Source organism: Lactuca saligna, chromosome 6 (genome assembly GCF_052625555.1).
Source record: "Lactuca saligna cultivar CGN05327 chromosome 6, ASM5262555v1, whole genome shotgun sequence".
Classification (NCBI taxonomy): Eukaryota; Viridiplantae; Streptophyta; class Magnoliopsida; order Asterales; family Asteraceae; genus Lactuca; species Lactuca saligna.
Window position 1 is genome coordinate 13277134 of NC_136422.1, and position 12127 is coordinate 13289260.

General features: G+C 36.3%; 1 protein-coding gene across 1 annotated transcript; it reads left to right on the forward strand.

Moving 5' to 3' along the window:
• The first annotated feature begins 6095 nt into the window (after positions 1-6095).
• On the forward strand, positions 6096-7148 carry LOC145002312 (uncharacterized). Its single transcript, XM_078961608.1, has 4 exons — positions 6096-6339; positions 6403-6488; positions 6582-6678; positions 6850-7148. Exons 1-4 carry the CDS (start codon positions 6096-6098, stop codon positions 7146-7148), a joined length of 726 nt encoding a protein of 241 aa, XP_078817734.1.
• The last annotated feature ends 4979 nt before the right edge of the window (positions 7149-12127 follow it).

Below are 12127 nucleotides of genomic sequence, written 5' to 3' on the forward strand. Positions count from 1 at the left end.
AGTATTTCCGAAGAAATGTATTTTTTTTATTTATTTTAAAACATTGGAATGTCATCGTCAATACAGGAACATAAGCATAAACCGAACTTACATTCATTTACACTAGTGATCTACATCTCTTTTAAATCTCTCAGTGTAAAGTAGCTTCGTATCGAAATCTGTGATACAAATAAGCTGGAGTGGGTCAGGTTGGGAAACCTGGTGAGTACATAAGGTTTTCAACCCACAATAATATAATTATTATATTTAAACATCAAACAATCAACCCAATTACTCATTCCCATTATCTTCTTAAGGATTTACCCTAAGGATTAGTTATTTCTCATTCATTCATTCCTAAGTATTATCCTAAGGCGTATGTACGAAGTCTATTTTTTCAATGACACAACTATCAAGCACAACTGCTAGTTCTATCACTTAGGCACCACTGCCAGAGTTGGGACATTTTCTATGATGCGCTTCTGCAGGTATTGACCTTTAAATGCTACTGTCATGGTCATAAGGCTCCCTATTAGGCACAGCTGCCGATACTGTCCTTAGAGCGTAGCTGCTAGGACGTTTATCGTAGATCTAAATCATCTACGGGTAGTGGCGCAGCTACCAGTGCTCATCTATAGGGTACTAGGTCCACTGCTGCCAATGTATACCTATAGGGCACTAGGTCCGTACTACTAATGTTCCTCTATTTCAGCTTTTATCCCTCATCATTCATCTACCCATGTTTTACTTAACATACTTTTTAGATATAAAATACTTTATACAATTTACATCATTTAAAACATGTATAAAAATCTTTCACCAGCATAGACAGCAAGTATACAGACAATATGCACACGTAGCACGTAATTTATATTAAAATACTTCATATCTATGTGTAAGATGAATGGGACCATGCACTCACTTGAAAGGTGATGACTCGGTACTCGGACAGCACTTCGTTACTGTTAAAACAATTTCCCTCGGACAAAACCTAGTATCATTACCACTAGAGTTTAGTCTAACGACAACCACGACAAATTAATAGTCTAGCTATTATTATTATTATATAAGAGTTAAATAACACTCAATATAACTCATATTAATAGCCAGAATAATTATTTTAAGGACCTAATAACATTACTATAATTATTTGAAAGCTATATTAAAAATTGCGTAAGCGTGGCTCACTTACAGCGAATTTTAAAGAAAACCAGGCTTTGCTCAAAGCAGCGTTTCGAAACCGAAAGACCCTTTTCTTGAGACTCCGGGAGCCTCGGGGCTTCCTTCGGGTGCTAGGGGGTTTACCTAGGCTTAGGAGAGGGTTAAGGGGGTAGTGAGAGATAGTAGAGAGAGAAAGTTGTGGTGGAAGGTGTGAAAAATTCAAGAGGCTTCGCCTCCCTTTTATAGGCCTCAGCCTCAGAGTACGCTGGGAATACCGAGGCCCTTACGCGGGGCATAATTCACATAGAGTTGTCAGGTGGCGAGACCTCGGTGGAACGACGCGGCTTCTTTTCGGACCGCACAAGGCCGAAGAACGTTGGGCGTACTCCATTTCGGATGTTGGGCGTAATGTGAGGAGTGACGTGTTCGAATCCGAAGCGATGCCCTGATCAGCGATGGACGGTCAAGATCGCACCACGTCATCGAGTTCGCATCAGTTTCGAAATTTCCCCCTCCGAATTCTAAAAATCGTAACTTCGCATACGAGCTTCGTTTTCGACGTTCTTTATATCCACGCGTAGGTGGGAACGTACTCTACAACTTTCGTTTAGACTCCATCGGCTAATTTTGACTTTATTTTAAAAGTTATATTATTAACAGGCAGGGACATGATAGGTCCGTTAAAAATTCATAACTTCTTCATCCGACGTCCGTTTTCACCCATCTTTCTCTCATTACGCTACTCTTAACGAGATATTCAATCCTCGTTTAGGTCGTGTCGGCTAAAAACTGCTCGATCTATTATTCGAATTTCGGGTTGTACACTACTAATTCGAAACTTCGAAAAAACATAACTTCTTCATACGAAGTCAGATTTGGGCGTTCTTTTTATGGACGCTCTTGGTTCACCGTATTCTACGACTTTTGTTTAGATCGCTAAGGCTAAATCTCGCTCTATCATAAATTCACTATTTACGCTTCCCGATGTCGTGTCGGTGTCGTCGCGAAACTTCGACGGGTCATAACTTCTTCGTTATAACTCGGATTTCGACGTTCTTTATATGTACGGAAACCTTGTAACATATACTAAAACTTGGTTAAGATTATTTATTCTTAATAATATTTTGTCGAAAAGTCGTTTTTGACCCCTATTATCTCTAAATTAATTAGCTCGGATCTACGGGCGTTACAATTTTCACCATTTTCCAACGACGTTCAATTTCAATATATAAAAAATCATATTATTCTAGGTTAAATGCATCTTTTTATACCAAAATATATCATTTTAAAAAAATCAAATTTAACCATTTCCTGACTAACCACGGAGACATACGATCAAACCAACCATGAAACACACAATCTAAAGCTATTTAGTCAACCTATTTCGAACGAAATTTAGAAGGACATACCTTAATTGCTACAAATCTCTAAAAATATTTCTTAACTTCTTCCTCCAATTTTTCTGTAGTTTCTTCACCGATTTTCAAAATTCTAGTGGGGATTTCATAGGATTTCCGATCTTTATATAATGCCTAAGCTTGCTTCGGTTATAATCTACTCAAAAGACTCAATTTAATTAATCATTATAGATGACATTTTTGGTGTTTTAATCTCTTCATTTGCTCCCAATTAAACCTAATAACACCTAATTAATCACCCATTATCTCATTTTAATAATATAGTCAAATTTTTTAATACCTTTATTTAATTTGAGTTATCACAATTATTATTGGGTGGATTGTTGGGGATATTGACCTTGAGCCCATTTTTTTTTTCCAACAAGTGGTATCAGAGTTCTGAGTTTTGAAGAGGTCCCGATTTTAGATGTTCGTAGTATGTATTGTGGTTGCAGCTTTGTCTGAACTTGAACATCGTAAACAAATTTCTACTGCTCGTATTGGAAAGCATCCCGATACTCTGAAGGTTTGTCTTATGCTCTATGGTTGCAGGTTTGTATGATCTTCCATATCAAAAATGAGGATTCGATTACCTGTTTTGTGTATTATAAAATTATATACGAGTTGGGAGTACGTAACATCGGGAAAGGTTTTGGATAGGAATGACTTAGTACTTAAGCGTGTCCATTGTGACCTACATCTCTTTCATGGGAACCCTTTGTTGGGTATAATACTTATAAGGTTGGATCATACTTTTATAGTATACAAGACTGTTTGGGGATACAAATATGAAGTCAAAATACAATTCCATGAGGTTCAATATAGAGAAATATGATGGAATAATCAACCCTTTTTATGGAAAGTTCAAGTCAAGGATGTGTTGACTCAATCTAGGTTACACAACGCATTTAACGGGAAACCACTCCCTCTTTCCAACAGTGATTCAAGAAAACTAGTAAACCCAATAATGAAGAATGAGAAGATTTGGATTTGATAATGGAAAAAAATGTTCTTGGAAATCTGCATGAGATATCAACGAAAAATGATCTTTGTGAGAAACTTAAGCAATTATATCAAGGCAAAGGAATCTCGAATCATTTATATCTTAAGGAACAATTGCATAATTTTCATATGAATGGAGATTCAAAAATCTTAAATCATCTAAGTGTTCTTAATAATATCATGTCGAAATTGTAGGCTATCAAAGTGAAGGTTGAAGATCTGGATAAAGCACCAAGGCTTATATTATATTTTCCATCTTCATATGAATATATGAAGCCCATTATGATGTATGGGAAAAAAAAACCTAAAGTATGTAGATGTTACTAGAAAACTCCTATCTATGGAGAAAAGACTCAAGATTAGCAACCATACTTTGTCCAAAGGAATGGTTTTGATGTATGAAAATAGGAAGTATGGATAATCTAGGCATGTCAACAAAAATTGTCCAGATGAAGTGGAGTTGGCAAAAGGCTATGATCTAACCAGGGACAAATCATTAATACGGCCAAGAGGGGTCTCCCCCCCCCCCCCATGAATTTTGGGTTAGAAGTAGTCGAATAAGTTCAAATTTTTGAGATGTAGGCCTAGGTAAGTGAAAATTAGGTTGTGGCCCCTCCTGCCCAATACGTGAACGGGAACTTGGTGAATTGAACGGAACCCCAAATCCCCAATCCTCATCTTCTATTCTTCATTGGTCCCTGGTGGTCTCCAGACTGAGGAGCCTCACACCACAATCACCATCATCTACTTTCAACACTGCCACCGCAGGTCACCCTTGACCCTCCGGCTCCGACCCCTTGCCTCCACCAGCAAACGCAGCAGCAGCAGCAAAGCAGGGCGTAGGCGGCAGCAGTCAGCAGACCTTTAGTCTTCTACTCTTCTGTCTTCTCTTAATCTCTTTTGTTGTTCTTTCTTGTATTCTTGTTCACGGAAGAACAATCAAAAAAATAAGTATGTAATTTTGTATTTCGAAATTCCCTCTTTTCTCCATTTTCTTAATTCAGTTAATTGCTTGAATCATTCTATGGTATGTATTTTGGATTGCAAAATGAAAAAAAAATAAGAAGAGTTCATACATAACTATGATTTGTTTGATTCACTATGTATACTTTAATTTTTTAATTGCTTGTTCTAGGAATTTCACACACTTAAATGATTTCACACATTGTTGAATGTTCACTGTTTTCCTCCAATAGTCCAGTTGTTTGTTGTTTGTCTAAATGAGTTGAGAATGTTGATTAATATGAATTGTTCCTCCATTTTCTTGTTTTTGGAATTTGAGAATCAAGTAATTAGGATTTCAAACAATGTTATATGTTTTCTTTTGTAGAAATTTACGTTGGTGGCTGATTGTGAATGAATTGTTCATACATTTTGTATTTTTTTTATAGATACAATTATGGGCAAGATGAAAACCATTCATTCTTTTTTCAAAAGAATGGGTGATGATGAAGAAACACTTAATGAAAATCATGAGAGTAAACGTCAAAAAGATTCAACAAGTGAACCACAACCACAACATGTAAATCAACAAGAGAATGACATTTCTTAAGCCACATAATCAAATCCTAACAAGGTGGATCTTAAGCAACTAGAAAGAGATCCTGTTAAATGAAAACAAATGTGGGATTATCTAGTTAATTTAAGAGAATAAGTAAGAAAAGCTTATATGAGTTTAGGACCTTTCCAAATATGTCTTACAGAATATAATGCTAAAGGTTCAAAGAAACAGCCTCGTAGATTCAAATATTCTTGGTTCAGCATTTTCCCTAATTGGTTAGAATATTCTCCTACAACACACTCAACTTATTGTTTTACTTGTTATATATTTAACGATAAACCCAGTGTATGTCATGGTTATGATGAATTTACTGTTAAAGGACTTGACAATTGGAAAAAAGTTAATGACGAGAAAATTTGTGCATTCTTGAAGCACATTGGTTGTTCACAACATAGAAATGCAATTACATTCACTGTAAACTTGATGAACCAAGAAGCATATATTGAAAATATCATAGTGAAGCAAAATGAAGAGCAAATATTGAAGAATCGTTTACGATTAAAAGCTTCGATTGACACAGTTCGTTGGTTGACATTCCAAGCTTGTGCTTTACGAGGAAATGATGAAAGTCCTAATTCCAAAAACCATGGTAATTTTCTCTAACTACTAAAACTTCTAGCATCTTATAATGATGAAGTTGCAAATGTTATATTAGAGAAATCTCCCTATAATTCAACGTATACTTCTGGAGAAATTCAAAAAGAAATTCTTAGTATTATTGCAAATAAAGTTCGAAAACATATTCGTAGTGAAGTGAGGGATTCATACTTTTGTGTCATGGTTGATGAGTCACGGATGAGTCTAAAAAAGAGCAAATGGCTATAGTTTTGTGATTTGTTGATGTAGAAGGGATCATACGGGAAAGATTCTTGGATTTGATTCATGTCAAGGATACCTTATCATTAACCTTGAAAACAAACATGTGGGGACAACTTTTACACTATTAGTTTGATGTTAGTAAAATCCATAGCCAAGGGTATGATGGTGCTAGTAATATGAGAGGGAAATGGAATGGATTACAAGCATTTGTTCTTAAGGATTGTCCTTATGCGTATTATGTTCACTGCTTTGCTCACAGATTACAACTAGCACAGGTGGCTGCTTCAAGAGAAATTATTCCTGTGCACCAATTTTTTTCAAACTTAATTTTTACAATTAATGTGGTTTGTGCTTCTAGTAAGCATCATGATGAGTTACAAAAGGCAAAGGAAATTGAGATTGAGCATTTATTGGAACTTGGTGAAATTAATTAAGGAAAAGGATTAAATCAAGTTGGGAGATTAACAAGAGCTGGTGATACAGGTTGGGGTTCTCATCTTCGTTCCGTTTGTAGTTTGCTTAACATGTTTGATTGTACTCGTGTTGTGTTCCAAGGAATAATTGATGACGTATCTGCTACTTATTCTTAACGAGGAGATGCTGATGCAGCTTATAGTTACCTGAAATCATTTGAGTTTGTGTTTATTCTTCACTTGATGAAGGAACTAATGGGAAAAACTAATATACTTTCTCAAGTTCTACAAAAGAAATCCCAAGATATTCTTAATGCCGTGGAGTTAGTTTCACCAACAATGGAAGGTATACATGATTTCAGAAACAACAGATAGGATTCTTTACTTGCATAGGTACAATTTTTTTGTGAGAAACATCAAATAGATATTCCAGATATGAATGCTCCATATACTTCTACTCGATACCGGCCTCGAAAAATAGATAATCATGTTACTTTTGAACATTTTTATTGAGTAGATTTGTTTACATCCACATTGGACAAACAGTTACATGAATTGAATAGTAGATTCAAAGATCAAGCGATGGAGTTTTTACATCTTAGTTCTACTTTAGTTTCAAAAGAACACCCTAAAATGATTAACATTGATCAGATTTGTCTTCTTGTTGAGAAGTATTATCTTGGAGATTTTACGGAGCAAGAGAGAATTCAATTACGATATCAATTGGAGATTTTTAATATTGATATGACAAAGAATCCTAGGCTAAATGGTGTATCTACTATTGCTGACCTATGCAAGGGACTTGTGGAAACTTAGAAACACGAAACATATTATTTGCTTGATAGAGTGGTTTGGTTAAGCTTAACACTTCTAGCTTCTACCGCGACAACAGAGAGGGGATTTTCTGCAATGAAAATATTCAAGAACTGTCTTCGCAATAAGATGTCAGATGACTTTCTCGCAAACAATTTGGTGGTTTACATAGAAAGGGAAATTGCCAAAAACACTGATTCAAAGTCGGTAATTGATGATTTTAAAGACATTAAAGGTCATCGGGCTGATTTGTAATTATTTTTTTAATTATTGTCTGTGTTTAGTTGCTAAAGAATTGGTTTTTTGTGTAAGAAAAGTAACTTTAGGTATTTTGGTGTTTAAATGCAGATTTTTTATGTGTAGTAACGTTAATTTTAGATTTTTTTTACTTTCGACCCTCCAAATTATATGTTCAAGCTCCGTCACTGGATCTAACGCCCGCAAGATAGAGTTAGATGATTAAATTAATAATAGGATAATTATTCTTCACAACAAAAATTAGGTGTTTTCAGAAGAAAATTATTTAGCGAAGATAATCTAAATAAAAGTCGTAGTATTCGTAAAAGTGAACTTGAGCAAATAGGGAACATCCACATCTAATTTCAAAAGAGGAAGTTATGATTTTCAAAAGTTTTAGCATACCTGTGTTAGCACAAAAACCAAAATTCAAATCGATCGATTGTTAGGAAAAACAACCTAAACAAGAGTTGAAGATCTCATCAATACCTATGTGTCGATATAAAGACAGTAGACAACAAATGTCGTATAGAAGAGATATGATTTGTAACACCCATAAAAATCATGATAAATTTAAACTTTTTAAAACCAACCAATTTCACAAATTGTTTATAGTTATAGTTTTTAAAACATGTTCAACATTAGAGTCTCCCAAAATCATAAGTCAAAAACATAAGGATGTGTACGGTCACGCCTTCGCCTTCCCGCGATCATCCAAAGTACCTGAATTATAGCCCAAAACTGTAAGCCAACGTTTAGTAAGTTCCCCAAAGTACCAACACAAGACACAATCATAATAAAAAATAGCATGAATACAGAGCCTTCAGCCTGAATAGAATGCCCTACCGGCCTACAATCTATCGGCTACACTCACAGAACCTTCAGCATGACCGGTACGCCTCACCGGTCCTTCAACCTATTTGGAACATTCTCTGGGCATTCGGTCTGATTGGTACACCTCTCGGGCCTGCAGTCTATCTGGGATGCCGTAGGTCTCTTGTCCTTCAGTCTACACTATTCTGCCTCAACCCAACCACACATAAACCATGTCGACATATACATAACATATAAGCATACATATAACTAGTCAACAGATAATCAAACAAATCTTATAGATCACTAAGCGTAACATCATCATATATACCAGGATACAGATCTAACAGATCACTACAACATACCAACATATGATAAACTAGGATAACAATCCAATGGGCCGACCTTGGTGCCTTCGACCTGAAAGTACAGTGAGGAAAACTTGCCTCACAAACTGTACAAAAGTTGATGAGGTCCCGAATCCGAATCTTAGGTATCTAACTGACACTTATTCCCACTAATGACCAATTTCCATCAAAATACCAAAAATACCCTCAAGGTCAAACTTTGTCAAAGTCAACTGGTCAAACCAACTAGGTCAACTGAGTCATCCCAGCCAACTCAACCCAACCTGTAACGCCTGGTTCCTGGTATGCATTTAGTAATAACTTATTCACTTTTGTAGAGCTACTCGATGAGTTGGGAGCCCCAAACTTGTCAAGTAGAAACTTAAATGGACGCGGGATTTTAAGTCGCCTACTCGATGAGTTGAGAGCCTCAACTCGACGAGTAGGGCTGCCAGTATGAAACCCTAAACTCGGGGTTTTGCATCCTATTTAAGCATCTGAATACTCACTTGATGGCCTCATTGTTGGATTAGTGTCTAAGGCTGTAACTATATTTGGTAAGTACTTGACCCGATTGTGCATGGTCCTTTTGGGTTGCCTTCACCATAGCAACTTGATAAGGTGATTTATATAGAGAGAAGAGATATTATTATTAATGTATTATAAGAATAATATGTTAAAGGAATAATAATATTATTTGATTGATATAAGTCATAAATTAACTAGGAATTAATTTGGTGACTTAAAGAGATTAATAGAATAAAGGGGCATAAACTGTCAAATTTGTGATAGTCGTGTTTTAGGCTATGAATCCTTATGGATATGGAAGGGATGATTTTAAGGATACAGATATCCTAAAAATCATCCAAGGCATTATCTAGAAGGATCTTTGGACTGCTTTGAGGCTAAGTTATCCAATTAGGGTTTAAGGTAAAACCCTAAGAACTCATAGTATAAATAGACCCTTAGGGTTGGAGAAATCGGCCACTCTATGTATGAGGAAACCCTAGAGCTGATTTCTCACCTCTTTCCCTCTCTCAAATCATCTTCTTGCTAGTAGGTGTTTGTAAGTCATTAGAGGAGTGACAATTGTGACTCTAAGCTCTAAAGAAAATAAGTTTTCAAGCAAGTAACTCAAGGTATTCTTCTAGGTTTGATTTCATATGTTATGAATTGATTGTTTACACTAGATCTATGATTCAAAGTCTTGGATACAAAGCATGTTCAATTAGAGAAACCTAGATCCAAGCATTAGGGTTTGCATGTGCACATAGGAAAGTTCTTTTGGCTCAAACCCATAAGTGGTATCAGAGCCTTGATTGGTTTCAATTGAATATGATGCTAAACTGCTTTGCTTGCTGAAAGTCATTTTTGTTGACCTCTGTCCGACCCAACTCGGCGAGTCAGTGTCTGGACTCGGCAAGTTGGCCCTACTCAACGAGTCCAAAGCTGACTCGGCGAGTCCAAGCGTCAAGTCACGCAGAGGATATTTCGGGATTTTGTTTCTGTTTTGTCTTGGATTTGATACCTAAATCGTTTTGTTATGTTAAAATATGAATTTTGACTTAGTTTTATGATTATTGTTGACATAACAATAGATAATTTCAAATCTTTTGAATATTGGTTATTTATATGATAAATATTGACTATTTAAAATTATTTGGTAATTATCTAATGACTAAAATTGTACTAGCTTAAATATAGATAATTATGAAATTAGTTATTTGAATTATTTGTTATTTGATCTCTCTATTTTTGAAAAGTTCAAATTTTGTCCTGAAGTTTTGAGATTTAAATTTTGTGATTAAAAGTTTAATTTAGAAATAATCTAAATTTCAACCCCTAGAGTTTTACAAGTTTAAAATTCAACCCTATACTATTATATTATTAAAGCTTAATGAATATATATAAGTATAACTAAAATGCTAGTCTTACCGTTAGTAGGCCTCATTCACGAAGCCGGTCTATAAGGTGGGTATAAGGTTGTTGCCTATAAAATGGCGCTTAATGGGTGTACACTCACACCCACCGCTTGCTTGACTGGTGGAGGGTCGTTAGCCGAACGGGTAGGATAGGGAAACTCTCTCTTCTCATTAAAAGTACAATGTTAAAATATAAAGTAACTACATGTTTTTCCAATTTCCCAATCCTAGTTACTTTAGGCAAAAGTGAATTGATGTAATCCCATGAAATTACACTTTGCACCCTTGCTAAGAAGTTAGTGGACCGTGTGTGGTTTATCGGCACACTAATTGGTTCTAAGCAAAGGTGGCAAAGGGTGATTCATTGTTTATCATAGTTCAATGAAGCGTGTGTGGTTTACTGGCACATCGAATAGGTGATTGTAACAATGAAGGCACCGTGTAGATTAGCATGGTTATTCACACCCACTTTGTGATCCTCGGTATCCCAGTCACAAACGAGAGGGGCATATCGAGATTTAAACATGCCATTGAAAAGTTCAATGAATCTCCAAGAAAATCTAGGAATTCTCAATGCATTTAAAACTTAAGGTTATGTTTTTCATGGCGAAGAATTAGTGAATCGTCATTCACTTACCTCCAAATTGTTTGCATGTTGGATTACGACATCCCTTTTCTAATATGTAAATAATGTTGTTGGGTCCTAGCCCTAATTTTTCATTTTGGGTGTGTAATTAGGGATTCAATACTAATCAAACTTTGTCCTTTCTATTTGTAGATGTCGAACGCAAGCAACGCTGTTGCTAACTCATTCACGTTAATGAGTCTTTGTCAAAAAGTGACTTTTGATGGATCAAACTTTAGTGAATGGATAAGATACATTCGCACGATCGCACATTACGAGGAAAAGGAGTATGCTCGATGAGAAGCTCGAGAAGATCAATCCAGAAACTGCTACTCCCGAAGAAACGGCTGTCTTTGAGACACATGAACGTGATGCAACAAAAGTCCATTGCATCATGATAGCCATAATGAACTCCGAATTCCAAAAGTCCTATGAGGACATGTATACTTATGAGATGCATCTAGACTTGATGGAGAGATATCACCAAATCGCGAGGCAAGAGCGCTATGAGATCATAACGAATATGATCATTGTTAAAATGGGAAGTGGAGAGTCTCTAACCGTGCACTTACAAAAGATGCAAAGGTATGTTGATCGTCTTCGCAAGTTGAATGTCAACTTTGGGGAAGATTAGGCTATCGACATTGTTCTTCACTCCTTGCCCTCATGATACAACCAATTTAGGATGACCTACCACATGAACAAGGAAGAGGTCACCCTAAGCAAACTCCAAGGGCTCCTAAGGACTGCTGAGAGCAACCTCAAGGATAAGTCTGTTGCACCAACTCCTAATCCACCCGCTACTCCTGTTTTGGCTATTGGGCAGGGAAGGGGAAAGAAGAGGAAGGCTCCGTCAAAGAACCACCGCAAGGGAAAGTCCAAGATGGTTCCTCTTCTAGTGGGACCAAGGTTGATCTTGCTAAGCCCAACCCTAACCCAAAGGAGGCAGAATGCCATCATTGCCACAAAATAGGGCATTGGAAGAGAAGTTGCCCGGAATATCTGAAAGCCATCAAGGATAGGAAGATCAAACCATCT

What these genes read in the sequence shown, in the direction of transcription:
- LOC145002312 (XM_078961608.1), top strand. Translation starts at nt 6,096, where the DNA reads ATGAGAGGGAAATGGAATGGATTACAAGCATTTGTTCTTAAGGATTGT. An exon ending in TGAGCATTTATTGGAACTTG is followed by an intron (nt 6,340 to 6,402) that starts GTGAAATTAATT and finishes CTGGTGATACAG; the next exon opens with GTTGGGGTTCTCATCTTCGT. An exon ending in AGTTTCACCAACAATGGAAG is followed by an intron (nt 6,679 to 6,849) that starts GTATACATGATT and finishes TTTATTGAGTAG; the next exon opens with ATTTGTTTACATCCACATTG.